The sequence below is a fragment of the Halichoerus grypus genome, chromosome 13, assembly GCF_964656455.1.
Source record: "Halichoerus grypus chromosome 13, mHalGry1.hap1.1, whole genome shotgun sequence".
NCBI lineage: Eukaryota > Metazoa > Chordata > Mammalia > Carnivora > Phocidae > Halichoerus > Halichoerus grypus.
The window spans coordinates 8922792-8944056 of NC_135724.1; the positions used below are offsets into that span (position 1 = coordinate 8922792).

At 34.9% G+C, this 21265-nt stretch overlaps 1 protein-coding gene across 1 annotated transcript in view; it reads left to right on the forward strand.

Moving 5' to 3' along the window:
• The window catches only part of TMX3 (thioredoxin related transmembrane protein 3), a 45165-nt gene that overhangs the window by 15721 nt on the left and 8179 nt on the right, over window positions 1-21265 (forward strand). The window contains exons 5-13 of the mRNA XM_036107918.2: window positions 1218-1263; window positions 2639-2719; window positions 5722-5821; window positions 6461-6538; window positions 10938-11004; window positions 14549-14647; window positions 17034-17091; window positions 17279-17332; window positions 18160-18216. Coding sequence (XP_035963811.2) covers window positions 1218-1263; window positions 2639-2719; window positions 5722-5821; window positions 6461-6538; window positions 10938-11004; window positions 14549-14647; window positions 17034-17091; window positions 17279-17332; window positions 18160-18216 — 640 coding nt within the window. The remainder of the gene's footprint in view (window positions 1-1217; window positions 1264-2638; window positions 2720-5721; window positions 5822-6460; window positions 6539-10937; window positions 11005-14548; window positions 14648-17033; window positions 17092-17278; window positions 17333-18159; window positions 18217-21265) is intronic.

Below are 21265 nucleotides of genomic sequence, written 5' to 3' on the forward strand. Positions count from 1 at the left end.
GTCACCTTTCTCTATATGTTTAAGGGAGAAACTCTATTGATGATGAAGGCAGGCTAAGAGATTTTGACTATTAATTTTGCCACAAATTCACTTTGTCATCATTCTTGTGTAGTGGGCGGTGCTAAGAAACCAGAGTAATGATTACTAAAGTGATTGGTAAACCAGAACTCATGTAGAGTAGTGTCCTTATACCCAACTATGGTAAAATGTCCTCGAAATAAATAAAATTAACAAAGGGAGAGATCGTAAGAACAAATACATTATAGTTTACTTAAACTGGTATATGTGTAAATATATTGTATATTGTCTCTTAACTGAGATGGTTTCATTTCTTTGCTGTTCTAGTTGCCTTGAATTTGTAAAGTAGGAAGGTAATATTTGCAGTAGTGATTTCTGTACCTCTTAAAGTCCTCATTCTCTATTTGATTGTTTTTGTTTCTTCTTTCCCTCAAAAAAGATGCCATTGTAGCAACTGTATCTCATTTTAATTAACATGAGGACTTCAGAATAATCTTTGAAAATAACTAGAATTTTTCTGGGTTATTACAAAAGCAGAAACTTCTAAAACAAGTAGATAAAGTTGCTTTTAGATCATGTATTGACTGCAGAAATTAAGTAATTTTGCAAATACAATTTATCTTTTTAAAATTAAAATAGAATGCAGTTCTTTTAAGACTCAGAAAACACTAAAGGAAAGGATGGGCTTTGCTTTTTATGTTGTTGTTTTTTATTTATTTATTTATTTTTACTTATTTTTGCAAGGAACCAATGAGACCTAGAAAAACAATATTTGTCCTGGAAAATGAAATCAAATTACAAGTGAGACTTTAATATATATATTTATATATATATATATATATATATATATATATATATATATATATATATATTTTTTTTTTTTTTTTTTTTTTTTTTAACAAGAATATCTTAAAATAAGTACTTCAGGGATAAAATTTTAACTATTCTTCTGGCATTTATTTCTTAGTCATAGTGTTTTGTGTGGCCATAGGTTGGATTATTAAGTAATTGTTTTGTATGAGAATGTCATGTTTTTTCTTTTTTGTATGTGAATTTATATTCTTTTTTAAGACTTGAAAACAACACATCTTTATGGGTTTGTATAAATATATATATTTTTTTAAGTAAAAGGCTCATTTACTACCTAGATTCTCATTTTTAAAAAAAATTTAGAATTATTTATTCTTTTTCTTATCAAGGCATTGCTTCAGAGTTTGGAGTTCGAGGTTATCCAACAATTAAGCTGTAAGTTGAGTGTTGTATGTTTATATGTGTATTTTTATTAGTTCACTCTACTTACGTTTTATTACATTAATTTCTAGTAGCATCCTTGGAGGATTGCAGATTTGGGTTCAGCAATTCTTTCTAGGTGCAGTATGTGATCAAAGGAGAGGGGCTGCATCTTCCTGCTTTTCTTGGTATTTAAGTGAGTGTGTTGTTTACGGCTAATTCACTAAATGCGCTCTGAGTGCTCACTGCGTGGCAGGCATCCTGCTGGACAAGATGTAGAGCTGTAAAGTATGAAAGGCTTTTACCCTTGAGCTCAAGAGTGTATTCTGCTGTATCATCTGAATCCTGTCTCCTAACAAATTTTACTTTTCTATAATTGAAATAGACTTATTAGAGAGGAAAGAAACAAAGAGAATCAAATTGATGGATTTAATTCTAATCTGTAAGTGTTGGCAAAGTCTAATATAAAGTGTATGTAAGGTGGGAGAAATGGTGTGCTCATTCTAAAGGATTTATTTCATAATCATAATTTTATTGAATTTTCTCTTGAGTTTCATCCTTATTTTGATAATGTGCGAGTTGAGGAATTATTTTGAAACTTATTTTTATAATTAAGTTTTATTTCAGTGTTTTAAAATCTCAAATTTCAAAATTTGACTAATTTTAATTCTTTATTTCTTGGGGTTTGTGTTGACGTCCCTCCTTCCCCTACTTTTAAAAAATCTTGTTAAGCCTCTTTTACTTGTGTTAAGTAAATTATCCTTTCTGTTCTTTTTTGTTTGATTTTAGATGTTCTATTGTTCTTTCACATTTTTTTTTTAAATCTCAGTTGGATTAAAAAATAAATAAATAAATAAATAAATAAAAATAAATCTCAGTTGGATACATCATTGACAGGCTTTTGGAAAATTATCTTAATTTTATAGAATAGGTGTTTTATGCCTTGTTCTACTCTATAATCTTGGAGCATCTTGCAAGTTCCTATGATGTTGTGTTGCTTAAAATTTGTTTTCCCTCTACCAAAATACTATGAATTCCCTCTCATTTTTTAAACTAGAGAAGATAGTGAGAATTATGCTTTGATAAGCTCTTGGCCATGAATGTGCAGATTATGCACTTTTCAGAAGCATAGACACAATGCAACTATTAGATACAAAGTAAACTATTTTCATGTAATTTTAATAAAATACAGCCTTTTTCTTTATATTTTGAGTTGTTGGTCCCTGTAGCCAGTCGCCTACTGTATTTCACATGGTTATGCTACTTGTGAAACAACTCTGCATTTACTATTTTATATACTATAATTTTATATAACAATACTGATTAGCATTAACTATTAAAACAGTTGAAATAATCTAAGCTTCTATCCTTTTTTTTTTTTCTTTTTAAGATTAAAGGGGGACTTGGCATATAATTACAGAGGACCACGAACTAAAGATGATATTATTGAGTTTGCTCACAGAGTGTCTGGGTAAGTTTTTATTGGGAAAGGCTTTTACTATATAATTACTAATATTTTATAGTAGCAATGTCCACAGTAGCCAAAATATGGAAAGAGCCCAGATGTCCATCAACAGATGAATGGGTAAAGAACAATCGAATGTTAGTCAGCCATTAAAAAGAATGGAATCTTGCCATTTGGAACCACATGGATGGAACTAGAGAATATTATGTTAAGTGAAATAAGTCAGTCAGAGAAAGACAAATACCATTTTCACTCATACGTGGAATTTAAGAAATAAAACAGAAGGGAAGAAAAAAAGTAAGATAAAAACAGAGAGGGAGGCAAACCATAAGAGACTCTTAACTCTGGGAAACAAACTGAGGATTGCTGGAGGGTAGGTGGGTGGGGGATGGGGTAACTGGGTGATGGGCATTAAGGAGGGCATGTGATGTAATGAGCTTTGGGTGTTATATGCAACTGATGAATCACTGAATTCTACTCCCGAAACTAATAATATACTATATGTTATCTTAATTGAATTTAAATAATTTTTTTTTAAAAAGATACTAATACTTTAAAATTAAATGCAATTTTGGGGCACCTGGGAGGCACAGTCGGTTAAGCGTCCGACTCTTGATTTTGGCTCAGGTCATGATCTTTGGGTCGTGAAATCAAGCCCCACGTTGGGCTCCATGCTGAGCGTGGAGCCTGTTTAAGATTCTCTCTCCCTCCCTCCGCTCCTCCCCACTGTGCATGCACACTCTCTCTCTAAAAAAAATAAATAAAGATAAAGATAAATGTATTTTAATAGACCATATTGAACCCACATTTTTTTAGGGACTTGCCCTAAATAAAATCTGTGTTCATTTATGACAAAAGGTAGGCGTATGTATCATATGCAAAGAGATACTTTAAAGAAACAAAAGGAACTGTGACTTCTATTATATTTGTTAACCTCATATTAAATTCATTTCATTTGTAGAAAAAAAAATTTCCCCAGTGGATTTTTTTATTTTTTATTTTTTTAAAGATTTTATTTATTTATTTGACAGACAGAGAGAGAGCACAAGCAGGGGGAGCAGCAGAGGGAGAGGGAGAAGCAAACTCTCCGCTGAGCAGGCAGCCCAATGTGGGGTTCAATCCCAGGACCCCAGGATCATGACCTGAGCTAAAGGCAGATGCTTAACCCACTAAGCTACCCAGGCGCCCCTGCCAGTGGATTTTTTAATGCATTTTCAGATTTGATTACTTCTAATAACCTTGTGAATTATAGTTTTATTTTACTATAAATTTGCTTTTATACTGCTTCATTTATGTCAACTTATTTTTCCTGTTACTTAATTTCAGAGTTTTTAAAAGAGACCCCACAATATTATTGTTCTGAATAGACTTGGGCTTTAATCCCTGGCCTGTGATACTGGAAAATTCTTTTTAGATACAGCTGAAATACTTTCCTTGATCTGTCACATGCTGCTTTATGCCAGCTGTGGGTATTACTACACATTGCTTAGGATGTGACATAACTAGAACCCAGATACTTATTTGAGTTACAGATCGCTGAGATTTTACTGCTGAGGAAACAATTTCTTCCATAAACCTTTCCTGTTGGTTTGAATGTGGTGATTTCGTTTTTTAATCTACATCTATCTTGCTGGGGTTTAAAGAAAGTTGGTGCTTATAATTATTCAGTGCAATTATGTGGAACTTATTAAAGAGAACATTTATCAAGGTAGGTTAACCTATATTGACTTTGAAAGTATAAGCACTTTCTTGTGAGTTTGACAGGATACACTGATAGCTTTAAATAGCTTTAAAGTAAATTGAAATATCGCAATGCATTTGTTGAGTGGCATGGCACTGTATGGCTTGAATTATTTGAGAAAAGGCAGAATTAGGAATGATCTTTATTCAAGTTTGCAAAGCTTATTAATACAATTTTTACTGTATTTTCTCATCAATTGCGTATTTCATTTTCTTTATTTGCTTTCTGAATAAATTGTGAGTTAAGTTTATATTATATGAGGGGATTGCTAGTGGGATGTACTTCATTCCCTGTGATTAGATGGTCTTCATGTTTTGGCAATTTTTTAGAGTTTTACTTTAAGCTTAAGAGGGACTTCTCCTGATGTAACTAAAGGTGACTCTATTGCAAATGAAATTTCATGACTCAGTTCTGGGGTTGCATCACTTAGCGGTTAATTACTGAACTATGAAAACAGAGGCTAGAGCGGAGTGATGCAATGCATCTAAGGAATCGTGCCTTTTGAAAATATGTTTGCCTTTGCTAACTCTGTATTTATTCTTTTTGCAAATTTAGTGGATTAAAAATCTGATAGCATAAACCATGTCTCTTTTTTAGCTTTTAGTAACATTTTGCAAGTGATATGTTTTATAATAACCTTTGTTGTAATTTATTTCTCAGTGTATTTGGCTTTGAAATATGCTTGCATAGTAAAAGTCTTTGTAGAGTTTTGTTTTCTTTTTATGAGGTTCTTAGGTACTATTATGACTACCGCTTTCCATTGTTATTTTTTCTGAAAAGAATAACATACTTATGAAACATTTAGATTTTAACCTCTATAGGGTATTTTAAAACTAGCATTTAAATGGACATAAATCTTAGCATAGTATTATAATTTCCTGGGATAGGATTTTCACAGTGTGTTGGTGTGAATGATCTTAGGAAGGGAAAAACTAATTCTCATGTGGATCCTTTTGTTTATAGCTGAGGACTAACTGGATTATAGTTCTGTTCTTGCCTATCAAAATATTGGCTAAGATGGTACTCTCTAAAGGGATGTATTTTAAACTTATTTTTTAAATTGATAGATTAAATTGTGGGTACTTTGTTTTCATTATGTGAGTACAATAGTGGTCATGGGCTAAAGTTTTATTAGATTTATGTAGATTGGATGATTACCTAAAATGCAGTTAATACAACATTAAAACTTTGTAACTTTAGACATAAATTATGTACTGTCTTTAGTTCCAATGCAAGTTTGTTTTATGTTTGTTTTGTTTTCAAACAGGGCTCTAATTCGGCCACTTCCAAGTCAGCAAATGTTTGAACATATGCAAAAGAGACATCGTGTGTTTTTTGTTTACGTAGGTGGAGAGTCGCCTTTGAAGGTATCAAACGATTTTATTTTTTAAATTCACAAATACAGATGTATTGTAATTTAATTTTCAGGAGAGCCAAAACTTTGACCCAAAACTCAAAATTATTTCACTCTTACTGGAAATATTTTAGTTCAAGCTAAGTATTTTTCTAATGGAAACACTTTCTTATATGCCCTCTATTGTGTTTGCCTTCATGAAACAGAAATGAATAAAAAGATGTTGCTTGCCCTGGTTATTCAAATTTTGTGTTACTTTTTAGCATTTTTGTCCCTTTGAGACTGCAGAGTGCAGTTTGAATGTAAACTTTTTGAAGATGTGTGTGTGTGTGCGTGTGCACGTTTATATGTGTGCATATATGCACAGATCTCTCCTGTAATTATTAAATTAATAAATATGAATCAAGCTTATATTATACTTAACTTTATTTAGAGGAGTATGGAAGCATTGGGTTATGGTGGTCTTTTTGCTTTAGAAACAATGCATTTCATTTGCTGCTTCTATTCCATCACCTTTTCACGTAAAAACACTGAAGGCTTCAAATTGGGGTGATTCTGCTGGGGATGATGCTCCCTGCTCTGACTGTGTAATGAGGATGAATTCTGATCTTAAGATTTAAAAGTCACCTCTTTTCTATTTGTATCTTCACAGGAGAAATACATAGATGCTGCTTCAGAATTAATTGTATATACATACTTCTTTTCTGCCTCAGAAGAAGTGGTTCCTGAGGTAATGTTTAAAAATGGATTTTAATGACTTAATTTCATTTTTTAAATTATTACTTGATTTTATTTATCAGATTTATTTACTTTCATATGTGTAGAAACAGTAAACATGTTAACTCTTTACTGCTGATACTAGATTGTTAATAAGCAAATACCACTGGATTCATAGCATTTAGAGACGGTGTTTATTATGTTGATGCTTTTTTTCTCTTCAAAATGATAGCAGTAGTAAGAAGTAATAGCTCAAACTGTTAAATTGGTTTATAAGTAATGGAGTGATTAACATATTTATATATATTGATTCACAGCTGCTTCTTACCTGATCATTTGCCGTGCACTGTATTAAGTCCTGGATAGTTGATGACAAGCAAGATCAGGGTTGTGAGAGGGTGGAGCCTACATTCTCATGGGTAGAGAAAGTGTACTAAATTTTAGTGTTGCAGGTAACATCTTTTGGGTCCTCAGCCTGAGATGGTCATCTTCAGTAAACAAATATGTAAACAGGATATAACTACTATGAAAAAAGTAAAAGAGTATTGTGATAGTAGGGACATAAGGGTGGGATGGCTGCTCTGGATTGGTTGATCAAGAAATGTCTGAGAAGAAAATATTTGAACTGGGACATACATGATGTGAAGGAGCCATGCAAGATCTGTGTCCAGAATAAACTAGAAACAGGGAACAGATAATTACAAATGCCCAAGATAAGAACACTGCTGGCATATTTGAGAAATAGGTAGTAGGCCAGTGTGACTATAATACAGTGAGAAAGGAGATAGATAGGAGGTAGGCAGAGACCAGTGGAGGCCTTGCAGGTCATGGCCATGCATGGGATGGGTTGAAGTTAGTGAAGGACTTGGTCTCGTGTTCATCTTAAGGACATTTCTCTGCTGAGAACAGAATGAATTGGATAGGGATGAGAATAGATCCAGAGAGATCAGTTGAACTCTTGAAGTAACCTGGAGAGTTTAAGCTTGGGGGTTTGTAAAAGAATGGGGGAGAAGTGAAAGCATTGTTGTTTTTTAGAGATGGAATTATTTGAGCTCACTGACCTGGAAGAGAAGGGAAGAATCAAGGATGACTCTTAGGTGTTTGGTTTTAACAGCTGGGTAGGTGGTAGTGTTATCTATGAGTGTGGGAATATTGCAGAAGAAATTAGTTTGGGAATGTGGGACTGATCAAGAGCTTTGAATTGTTCATTTTAACTTGGTTCAACATATTAGTTAGACATCAAGCATAAGCATCGGATTCACAGGTGGATATAGGGGTCTGGCTTTAAGGCTGTATAAAAACTTCTTAGACATGGGATGCAAATTTTTTTTTTTTAAATCTTATTTATTTATTTGACAGAGACACAGCGAGAGAGGGAACACAAGCAGGGGGAGTGGAGAGGGAGAAGCAGGCTTTCTGTGGAGCAGGGAGCCCAATGCGGGGCTCGATCCCAGAACCCTGGGATCATGACCTGAGCCGAAGGCAGACGCTTAACGACTGAGCCACCCAGGCGCCCTGGGATGCAAATTTTTTAGGAAATAAGTGGGTCCAGGGCCTAAAGACTGCAAAGGAAAAGAAGAAGAAAATAGCCAGGGAGGGAGCAGGAAAACAAGAAGAGTGAAAAGCCAAGATAAATATTTTAAAAAGAGGGTCTGTTGTGCAAGATACTTGCAAAGTGATCAAGATGAGTTGAGGAGAGTAACTGTGACACTTGTACACGTGGAGGTTGGTGGTGGTTTTACGGGAAGGACGGGTGCCTCATCGGTGTCATCTGAGAGAATGTAGAAAAGAAATTGGAGGTTGCAGGCATAGACTTCTCTTTAGAAAAGTTTTCCTAAGAAGGGGACCTGAGGGCGCCTGGGTGGATCAGTCGGTTAAGCGACTGCCTTCGGCTCGGGTCATGATCCTGGAGTCCCGGGATTGAGTCCAACATCGGGCTCCCTGCTCAGTGGGGAGTCTGCGTCTCCCTCTGACCCTCCCCCCTCTCATGCTCTCTGTCTCTCGTTCTCTCTCTCTCAAATAAATAAAATCTTAAAAAAAAAAAAAGAAGGGGACCTGAGAAATTGGGCAATAGCTGACGGGAAACATGAAATAAGTCAAGGGAAGCTTTTTCTTTTTAATCAGTGTAAGTTACAAAAAAATCGAAAACCGTTTTTTTCCACAAAGGTATGTCATATTACACATTTGATTAATTTTTGTTTAATATTTTTTAACATTTAAATATTTTTAAGAAGATTGTAGACTTACATAGAGTGTGTGTCTAGTGCTTCTTGCAATATGTATATAAATGTTTATCTTATAAATGTAATCTATTCTGAAATGATTTTCAATTCCTTGGGAGAACCTCAGACAAATCTGGTCAGCTTAAATGCGTTTTTAGGTTTACGTAGTTTTGTCTCAGGAGCTATTTTGCAGTATTTTATGTGTATGCATTTACTTTTGATGGGGAGGAGATGATAGGGTGGAAGAAGAGCCGTATGTGCCATTAGATTCTCACATAGATGCCTCAGGAAGTTACAAACCTCTATTCTGGAAAGTCTTAAGATATCTCAGTGTGATGTAAAGGCCTAGAATGGATGGAATCTAGTTCTAGGCCCAGGCCTGGAACTCTTAACCCATTCTCCTCTCCAAAGCCCAGTGGACCACATTTTAGTATTAGAGATGAGAATGTACATCGTACCCTCACCTGTGAAGCTTTCCAAGCAATTTACTTGGAGTGCACCAGAGGGCATGCTGCGTTCTGGGCCCTGACACCATCTGGCACCACCCCAGTCCTTGTGTCGTGACAGATGTTTTAGATCAAAATTCTAGCGCCTAGAACGTCAGACGAGATCGGGCGCGTTCAGGGTGGTATGGCCGTAGACTAGCGCCTAGAACATCTGTGTGGGTGGGCACAAACAGTATCTGCTATGAGGGCATTCTTTTGGTTATTATGTATTGTTTCTATTATTATTGGCCTCTCAACTAGTTTCCTCAAACATTCCTTAATTATTCCTGCAAATATCAATATTTGTCATCTCTTTTTTTTCTGTGTTTGGTTGCAGAAGTCTGCTAGGGGAATCAGTGTTCTTTCAGAGTAATAGGAGGATTTTTACTCCCATAGAGAATTCTCAAATAAGGACAAAGCCCATGATTTTATATTTCCCCCCATATTTTGAATTTTAATGTTTGGTTATGCAAAGTTTCCTTAGTTTTACAGCTCGTATTTATGAAAACTAGTAAGTATATTAAAGGGATATAAAGATGAATCAAGGCAGTTTCTGACTTCAGGATACTTAAAGGTGAATGGAGAAAAATGGCCTGTAGACAAATAACTGTAATATAAGATAACGAGTTTCAGGGAATGCAAGGGAAGAGGAGGAGGGATTCAGAATATGTGGAAATCAATGGCTGCAAGTTCCATCTATATACTAATGTTATAGTATGGTCAACTCAGGGGTATCCTAGAGAGGTGCCGGATGCTATAAAATACTTGCGGAGCACCTTTGTGGATGCGTTGCCAAGAGCAGGTGAGTAGAGGCGTACTTGATGATAGAGCCTCACCAGAGAGCTTTACCACTGCCCTTCAAATAGTTACTTTCATGGTGCTGTACCATTTTTTAGTAGTTGTGTAAGAGATCATTCTATATTACCTGAGGTATGCCTTACCCCTTCTCTGTATTTCCAGGGCAGCCATCTCTATTTTTATTTTATTGTTACAGTTATTTTTATTTTATTAGTTATCTAATGATTATTGTTACTTTTCAGTATTACCACAGCACGTAATAATTCTTTGTGGCTAACCCATGGGGATACTGATTATTATAATTTTAGTATTTTGAAATAATTATAGCACAGGTATAAGAAGCAGGTACCATCTGAAATAATTTCTTATTATTAGTTGCCATTCTAAGTTCCCATTTATAAAGCCAATTTACATTTTAAACCTACGCTCACATATGTTAGTGGATCTGACTTTGCTAACTCTGCAGTGAGGTGGAGACTCGGTGTCCCTGATTTACAGAGGAGGAAGCCAACTCCCCAGGACAGCAATGGACTCCCATGTCACATAGCAGGAATGGTGGGGAAGGACTGGAACCTACCAGTGCTGATTGTTACCTTAGCCACTGCTCTCTAACCACCTCAGACTGTGCCTCGTCCTGTACTTCCTGGGATGTCTTCGGTCTCGATTATCAACTCAAAGAATAATCCACGGTTTTCTCAGTAGCAAACACGGGCACTGTGCCGGGGGATGTTTTTAAAGAGATAAACCTGTCCTTGGATGACCTTGGGATTGACCTTGGGATCTTTTTAACTGTAACAGTTTTGTTATTGTGGTTTTTTTTCTGGTATCTTTCAATACTTTTGAAATCATAGCTACCAATTAAAATTATTTTAATGATAAAAGTTATTTACACACCTCATTTTTGCAGTACGTGACACTGAAGGAGATGCCTGCTGTGCTTGTTTTCAAAGATGAAACGTACTTTGTTTATGATGGTAAGTTCCAATGTTTTAATTCATATAAAACATGTTAAAATTAAAATGCTGTGGCTATTATAGGACTTTGGTGTTGATGAAAGATTTGGTAGATGCAACTACTTCTTACATTTCCCATTAGTTGAATGACTGACAGATTTTTCTTACCCTTCAACTTGAGTTTTTCCGTCTAGTCTGCTTTCTGGGTTCTGCCTACAATGATTTTTTTTTTGGGGGGGGGTCAGGTCATTGGCCTTTTGAGACATGAACTCGATACATTTCTGTACATTATTTTATTTTATTTTATTTTTTTTTTATTTTTTTTAAAAGATTTTATTTATTTGACAGAGAGAAAGAGAGAGCACAAGCAGGGGAAGTGGCAGGCAGAGGGAGAGGGAGAAGCAGGCTCTCCGCTGAGCAGGGAGCCCGAGGCGGGCCTCGATCCCAGGACCCTGAGATCATGACCTGAGCCGAGGGCAGACGCTTAACCGACTGAGCCACACAGGCGCCCCTGTACATTATTTTAAAACATTCAAAATTACTCATATAAAAAAAAAGACCTAATATTTCAGACTCACAAAAAGGTGAAGAAATAAAACCCCTTCAGTAGTGGTAAAGCCCCTGGAAGATGTATTCTTCCCTAGCTCCATCTCTTCCTCCCTGATAGAAGTAACCACTCACCTGTTATTCAGCATTTCTTCATTGAAGTAAATACTTGGTCTATTTTTTTAAATACTTTTGTTATACAAACATACATCATAATAAAGACAATGCTAGAATGGTAAAATCCTATGTACACACCCATCACTCAGGTTAGACAATTTACCAAGGTCTTAACACATTTGCTTCAACAATTTTTTTCTTCGTTGAAGTATTTTAAAGCAAATCCCAGAGGTTTTTCATCACTGCGTGCTTCATTATGCATCTCTTTAAAAATGTCCTTTTTTTTTTAATAGAATAACTATATGCTGTTACAACACTTAATAAAATTCACAATAATTCCTTCGTGTTATCAGATACCTACTCCCACCATTCCCAGACTGTGCAATGAGGTACCTCAGGCCAGTGCAGCAAAGTCACAGGGGCTCCAGGAGAAATTTTAAATTTCGAGGGAAACAGTGAAACTCAGCATCTTTCGGATATCACGCAGCCACTCAAAAGCAAAGTGAATGCAAAGTCATGCCTAATAGCATTCTTTGTAACTTTCTAAATTACAGTTTAATAAAGTAGAAGCTTCAGTTTATTTCCACTAGCTACATTTGAAATACTCAGTGCCCTTGTGTGGCTTTTTATTACCATGTTGGAGAATGCAGATATGGAACATTGTGTTCATTGCAGAAATATTCTAGAATGTTGTTATTTTATAACAGAAAAGAAACTAGGACTACTTGAGAGCTGTAAGCTTTGGTTTGCTTAAATAATTCAAATGAATAGAATATCTAATAAAAGGAATATTCTGATTTTTTTTAGTAAAATGAACATTTTAATTATTTTTTTTCCGGTTTTTATTTCTTTTTATTTTTTTTTTATTTTATTATGTTATGAATCAAAGTCAACACCCAAAGAACATTTTAATTATCTTAACAATCATGAATATGAAGCATTTCTAAAGTCTCCTATCTTCATTATTTTTAAATAAATTGAGGACTGAATTTACTTTTTGTAAAGTATAACAGTATAACAACTACCATTTGTTCTATTTTATGCAACAGGTACTAATTATGTACTTCACTTGATATTTTCATTTTATCCTCGTCATAATCTGTGAGGGTAGATAATAAGGCAGATAAATTACTATCCTGAGATTATGAAAAAGGTAACTAAGAGTATTAGATAAGCAGATAGATATATAATTAAATCACAAGCTCATTCATTTGCTCATTCATTTGCTCCCTGGATACTTATTGTCTGTATTAGATGCTGGGCTTGAAAAGGAAGTTAAGAGGAACTTGCATATATGAAAATATGAGAAGGAAAATAATGCATATCTGCACCAATTCTATTCATTTGCTCTTTGATTATTGCACTCCTTGTATGATAAGCACTTAACTTATATTGTATTATTTGATCATTACAGCAGTGCTTTTGAGATCAGTATTCTTACTGTTTCACAAATGAAGAAATAGGATTAAAGAGGATTTTTTCCCCCAAGTTAAAATAGTTAATAGTATAATTAAGCGTCAGCCTTCATATGTCTTGTTCTAGTTCTAGTATGAGTTTGTTAATACTTCAGGGAGCCACTTTGTTTATTTTTGGAATAAGCCTGATCATAATCTGTTTGGATGGAAGTCTGTTCTTTAATCATGGCTATGAAAGTGCCCCTTCTCTTCTCTCCATGTTTCAAATGTGGCCTCCCATGAGTGACCAGGAGGAACAGGATAAGTATCTTCAGCTGCTGGAGAGGTGGTCATTTTCTAAGTGCAGTAGTTAGTATTTAGGACCTGCCTGAAGCCTTCAGATAACACAGAGAGTTTACCTTGAATGCTTAGTCTAATATTTAAATGTTGTCAATAAGTTTAGAAGCTTTGGGATAGGGGCTCAGGAGGATGGTTTATTTTCTAATGAGTTTCAGATGTATCACTTTGTATACTCTTAAAACATTTGCTTTTAACCTGGAGTGGAGATTGTGGCCCCAGTACTCAACTCCTAGTTTTATGTTTATTTTTCTAATGTGTAAGTCCGAATCCATAAATACTTTCAGATTTGCATTATGTCACTTATTTTATAGGTTTGATAACTTGAAAATGTTTTGTTTAGCAATGCAAGTGACAGACAAAGCACATCTTTCAAGAAATCATTAAAATCCAGTCTTCAGCCAAACATTTTGGTAGGCTTTTACATCAGCTTCTTTTCACGCAGTTATAATAATTGTTCACAGTTCCTTCAGAATTGTATTTCTAATTGGGACATAATATTTCTCTTGACATTACAAATGTTTTCTGTCTGCTTAGCAGGGTAATTATTTGATGTTGGAAAAAAGGTTAAAATACTATGGCTTTCTATGTGTGTTGTGTTTTACGTACAAGAAAGGGTTGTAAACTGAGGTAGAAATGTCATAAAATAGAAAACAGGAAAGAAAATGTAATAAAAAGTTATTCATACTGCCATCATTCAAGGATAACTATCAACCCAGGATAACCATTTAGTAGGAGTGTATGTCTTCATTTAATCATTCTGTCAGTTTTTCTTCATACTTTCTGTTTTACAAAGTTACAGTCATACTGTGATAATGTTTTGCAACCTGCTTTTACCACTTAATTATTAATTTTTTAAAAACCTAAATGGTCTTCCTCAATATGTACCATAATTATTTAAATTATTTCCTGTTTAGGGTATTTCACTTATTTCCTTTATTTTTATTTATTTATCTTTTGCTTGCTTTGTCCACTAATGCTTTTGTATGTCTCATTGTTTGCTTAGAATAGATTCCTAAAAATGAAATTTATGAATTTAAGATTATGATTCTAGGTCAAGGCATTTCATACGTGTATAGCTAGATTAGAACATTATAAACATTTTAAAGTTTTATTTACATATAACTTACTAGCTTTGTTTTATTTTTAAGAGTATGAGGATGGTGATCTGTCATCTTGGATCAACAGGGAGAGGTTTCAGAACTACCTTACTATGGATGGCTTCCTCTTGTATGAACTTGGAGATACCGGTAACAAGCATATATACAACCTCCATCACTCTGCAGAGTTTTCCTTCATTGATTTCTTAAATGTGATTCTGTAGGAAATGAATTTTAAGCTCTCTTTCATAATTGCCTTCCTTTTTAAGACTTGGATGCCAGTTCTTCTTCATGAGAATATAGGTCAATATTAACAAAGAACAAACATTTGTATGGGGAACAAAGATGAGTTAGAAAAGGTTTACTAGTTAGAACTGATAGCAACAGGAAAAGCAGAGCCTGGATAATAAGGAAATGAGAAAAAATAACCAGGAAGCTATATTAGGAGCTGATTTTGTAGTAGGAGTTGGAATACAACTCATCACCTTTGAGGCCTGCTTTTAGTTGTGAGGAAAATATGGACAACACACTGGCGTGGTTTCTTAAAGTCACAAGATTGAAAATGACAAGCAAAGTAAATGTATTTACAGATGCATAAATGAAAGCTATAAGAAGCTGATTGGAGGGTCTCAGGTAGATGTAAACTACCAAAACTATACGAAGCTAACCATGTAAGTTTTAGGAGGAAGTGTTTTGTAAATGTATAATGAATTACAAATGAGAAATAAATCATGGATATTATCGCCATATTTGTTTTCATTCACAACTTCATGATAAGTGGGAGGGAAATACAGTTTTAGATTTAAAAAAACGGGAAAATTTTACTCAAGGTTTTTTTTTTTTGTTTTTTTTTAATATATGAGTAGTAGTGTGCATAGATTTTCCTCTTCGTGATTTCCTGCTTTTGAATCTGATTAATAATATGAATTAGAAATGTTCTACTAGGTTCTCATGTTATTTTCAAACTCTTAGGATATTTGTTCTGGCTCCAGAGTCTGCTTATTCGTGTTCTGTGTCTGGTGACATTGCTGTCTGTGTTTATCCTTACAGAGGGAGGCGTGTTGTTAGCTCAGTACTGGAAGTTGATGTGGATACTGTCAAAGATTGTGGGTTTACTTTTGGATTCTTTCAGACTCGTGTGAAGGGAAAGGGGAACAATGTAGGAATATAGTAGTTTTGGTTTCAGTTCAGTAATCATAGGAGATAGCATGACCTTGAGGTAATTAAAATAGGCAGCTCTGGCTCTACTCAAATAGTTTCTTCTCCCAGATTAATTTGGAAAGAAGTTGACTGTGGACTGTTCATTTTTTTGTATCCAACATAATTGCCCTTGTTCGCTTTGCGTCTGTGCTCTATTCCTGTCCATTGTCCCACCTGGTGACTCACCACACAAGTACAGAGATCCTGGCTCTCCGTGGTTTCAGACACTTCTTGTCTTTCTCGGAAGTCCTGGTGACGGCGGGTCCCTGCGTCTTCTGACCCCACCTCAATCTCTGTCCCCTCTCACTCTGGTCTTTCCTCACTCTCCCTTCTCCAGCCACACTGACTTCTCAGTTTCTTAGAAAGGCTGTGCACCTTGCATCAGTGCACCTTTATAGCTGGAAGTGTATAGTTAATTTATGTTCATCCATTAGACTCAGACCAAATATTGCTTCCTAAGAAAATCTTTTACTGATCCCCTCAAACTACTTAAGTTTACTCTGTAGTACTCTTTTATCCCTGTTTCCTTTCCTTCAGAGCTCTTCTCATTGTTAACCATACATTTTTTCTTTGTTGTAAATGATCTTTTTATGTTTCTATTGTTTTCCCTACTAGACTGTGCTTTCCACTAGTTCAGGGCTGTCTGTGTGTGTTCATCACTCTCCAGGTCCGTCCCACAGCTAGTAAGTGGTGGTGCTTCACAGGTGTTTCCCCGGCCTAGAACAGAATACACACACTGAACTGCAGCATCTGGTCTTCTGACTCCAATACCAGTTCTCTGGTTATTATGTCATGCTGTCTGCTAGAGGATGTTAGAGACGAATGTGATTTATGTTGTGTGTCGGGTTAAGTAAATTTGAGTCAGTTTTGTTTTGTGTATTATTACTGGCAAGTAGTGATGTGACCCATGGTACTGAAGGGAATAGCATGTAAAAATCCTTCTCTTGTTATATGCCATTCTTTTAGAGCTACAGTAATTAATAATAAATTTGTTTTATCAATTAATAATAAATAATAAATTTATTTTATTTATTAATGTCAGATTTTGACAAAGTATTCATTTTAGTCAGTTTGTGGGTACTGTGAAAACAGTACAATTTGAGTATATAAATTGTTAAATATTTACTGTTATTTACATTTGGGGGATGGGAGGTAGGAGGGAACCTCTCACTTCCAGTTGACTAATTCATTGATTCATTCTGCTGTGCATAACATGTAGCGTAACGAATTAAATTCTAGAAACTATTTACTAATTCCCAATTCACAGCTACAATAATAATTGAAAAGTTTGTGTAATGAGGGCTATTGAATTTAGATATGTCATTCTTAATTTCAGGAAAGCTTGTGGCTATTGCAGTTATTGATGAGAAAAACACATCAATTGAACATACCAGGTATAGTGTCTTGAAACAGTTCTAAGCTTCACATACCGTCTAATTCAGACTTTACGCGGCTTCACATAAACTTGATACAGTATCTTATTTTTCCCACAGTATTAGATAAGGCAGCAGATATTATAATTGAAAAATGATAATATATTTTTGAAGTGAAGAGATGAAATATTTATGTATTCTTTCACAGATTGAAGTCAATTATTCAGGAAGTTGCTAGAGATTACAGAGACCAGTTCCACAGGTAGGTGGTTGCATTCAGGAACATTCATTTATCTTTGTTTAATTATATTTTGTAATTTAGTAAAGCAAAAGTGGTACTATTTTATTCTTTCAAAGGTGAATCAAGATACTGAAATGAATTATAGTATGTTGCATTTCAGTATGAATTGTTTGGACTTGCTAATATAAGTAAAAAAAAACTTTATAACTTGTATCATAATTGCTTCTTGATGGTATTTGGGATACATTTGTTGTAAGGAAATATGAACAAGTACTGGTACATTTGAGATAAAGTTAAATGAGCAATTACAACTTAGATATAGACAGATGATGATTATAACAGGAACTCAGAGAATAACTGAGTATAAAAAATAAGTGTTCTTGTTGCTTTGTGCCAAATCATTCTGTTTGTTGCTGCCATAAGAGACAGTCTGTAAATTTGTTACATTTTTTAATTATTCCCTTTTTATTCTGAGTCTTCTAATGATTTATCGGTGATATATATTTATATTTCTTCTGTTACATAGTATGAGCATGTTATTAGTCCTTTTGTAAACAAAGTGGGTCATTTTTCTTAAGCGTATTTTAATTAGAAATGCTTATATTGCCCTGCATTTTAAATAGAGAGCGGAAATATCTTAGAATTTATTTAATTCTACTCTGTATTTTATCTCAGAAGCCAGTAGAATTCATACTCTTTTCTACATTTATTTTATGTGATTTGTATGTTAAATGTTTACAGTGTTTACATGCTTACCAAGCCCTGAAGTTCAGTTCTTGGTACATATTTACCTTGTTTCGTATCTAATATTGCTCTCTTTTTTTCTTTTGGTTATTGTTGTTGGGTAGGGATTTTCAGTTTGGCCATATGGATGGAAATGACTATATAAATACCTTGCTGATGGAGTAAGTAAAGTTTTAAATGATTAAATGATTTTGCTATCAATTCTGTCAATTTTTTTTTTTTTTTTTAAGATTTTATTTTTTTTATTTATTTATTTGACAGAGAGAGACACAGCGAGAGAGGGAACACAAGCAGGGGGAGTGGGGGAGGGAGAAGCAGGCTTCCCGCGGAGCAGGGAGCCCGACGTGGGGCTCGATCCCAGGACCCTGGGATCATGACCTGAGCCGAAGGCAGACGCTTAATGACTGAGCCACCCAGGCGCCCCAATTCTGTCAATTTTTAAATTTCTGTTTCTGAGACACTTTTAAAAGCATTACTAGCTGGGAAGAAAGTGAACTTTTCATCTATGCTGACGCAGATATTCTCCCGTCAAATATCTTACTTTAGTTTTTAAATATAAATTTGAAACTCACTGAACTTTTATATTGCTCCATATTAAAAAAAAATTCCATGTTAAAAATTTATCTCTGAATTCCATGTATTTTGGAAAGAAGACAGCATTCAAAATTTAAAAATTTTATAGTTTCTGTTTAACACACACCTAAAGTTCAGTTTCAATGAGTAAATGTAATTTAGGAAATTTTTACATCGAAGAATTAGCTGCTACACTAGAAGAATTTAACAGAGTAAAAATAACTTTATAGGGAAAGTATACAATTTTAAAATAATTCCGTCAGTTATGTTTATGACATAAAAGTCTGATTTGCCACTTCAAAAAGTTGTTATTAGAAAACATTTATCATACTTACAGTAAATTAATTTCACGTAAGAACCTACTCTCTGCAGCAGACATTTAGTATTTCCCGTATGCCACACACTGTGTTTGGTACTGTTGAGTAGAGTCCCTGTCTTCAAATGCTTGGAGTCTGCTGCTAAGACAACATAGTCCTTGCAGAACTGTATGAAAAGGTCTTCATGGTAGAGAGTTCTGGAAACATGCCCGCTCCCACCTCCCCCCGGTGCACACAAAGCTGGAAGGGATCAGAATGTGCTCACCAGAGGAGGCAGTAATGCAGAGAGGCTACCTGAAGAAGAATGCGGAGGCGTTATTTCAGACACACAAGAGGTGGTAGGCAGATGGGGCTTTGGAGAGTGTGGAGCCTAGAAACAGCCCCTGACGTGACGATGGGGGAGCTCGCCAGCGACAAGGGACCTTGTCCGACAGCGTTGAGGTCCCCGTTCACGTTACTGCGACGTTGTGTTTCGGGTTCCCCAGCTTTGCTTAGTAGCGGGGGTGGAGCGTTGCCTTCACTTGTGTTTCGGCGTATTATTCCATTTTCCAAGTAAGAACACGGGAAATAAAAATGAAACTTACAGCCCAAAACAACATTCATAATTTTCAGGTGAAAGCCTAAAATTATAAAGTAGTATTACCTTTATTCATTTTTACTTATTATCCCTCTTATTCCAATAAGAATGTGAGAGTTTTTACCAGTGATAAAAAGTACCAGATTATAACGAAGAAATCAAGACAAAGGAAAATAAAATAAAGGATCTATATTATCTTAGGTATTTATCATTTATAGGTAATTATTAAAGGTACTTGAAAATTTGGGCCCTGAATTTTTAATACTCGAAACGAAGTAGAAAAACATTATTTACACATTTCCCGTAGCCTGTAAAATAACTGTTGGTTACAAGGAGTATGGCAGACCTTGTAGAAACCTGAGAGAAATTGTTATGCTATAGAATCTCACAAAGGGGGATACTCTGTAATAGAAATATGTTTTTAGTAGGATTTTTACAGTATATACATTAGGGGCTTTGATAGAACCATTTCTTATAACGTCCTTCAAGGCAAGCCAATATTCAGTAAAACATTGTAAGAGGCTAAAGCAATTTGGGTCCAATAAACAATTCCTTGATTCAGGGTAATATTCAGAATATGTACAGATGGATGGATGGATATTCCTTCCTGAGTATGATTGTTAATGTGAGTTGTGAGATAGAAATTTTGTGCTACAATTGTGGTCTGAGAACAACGGTAATCTCTACTGCCAACACCTTGTTGTGTTGTTTTGTTTGTTTTTTATTCATATCTTGCTTTTTTTTTCTTTTTTGAAAGAAGAGAAAGCGTATGATGATGGTTATGTGATAATAATTGAAAGTCCTTATTGAACACTTAATTCTGTGACCAACACTGGACTGAGTGGTCAATCGGTATTTTTTAACTTTTACAATAACTCAGTAAGGTGTAAGTACTATTACTATTTCCATTTTATATAGATGAGGAAATTGAAATTTCTTAGAAGAAACTCAAGGAAGTTAAATAATATGCCAAAGGATGTCCAACAAGTAAGTTAAAGAGATCCAGTTCTGAAATCCAGATCTTGCTCACTCCAAAGCTCTTCCGTGACATTAATATTGTCAGAGAAATTAGTGGAATTTAATAGGTATTGATGCCTAAGTGTTTTTAACTTAGGGCAAATTACATGATATTATGTAAGATAGTTATATAGCAGCACTGTTTTTTAAATCATCTCAAAATAAATAGCGTACTGTCAGACCCTAAATCTGTTAAATTGTTTTGTTTTGGGTTTTTGTGAATATAATTAAGAGGGAATAGTATGAAATGATATTTTCCATTTCCATCATTATTCAAATTGAATTATTTCACAACAGATCGTTTCTAGTCCCGCTGTGTATTTAACTTTCTTATAATACGTATTTTTATAGGCAGGCCAAGTTCTGATCCATTCTGTTTTTTTGCTACTTACGCATTATTATAACTAATAACTAAACTGCTATAAATCAAAAAGTTGTCTTTTGTATTTTTTATGAACAGGAGTAAAGCTAAGATTTTTAATTATACAGTCAGCTAACTCTTGCCTAATAATAATACCGGATAATCACCCACCCTGATACCCAGTGACTTCAAGCTGTAATATGTAGTCTCTCTGACTTAACCTGGCTTGGCTGACGTTGACTGGCAGATAGATGTGGCTCCAAACTGCCACGGAGGTTCGGTCTGCATGGTCTTGCATGTCCTGACCCTGGAAGGATATCTCCCTGGGGAGTCGTGTGGCAGTCACAGAAACACAGGAAGGCAAG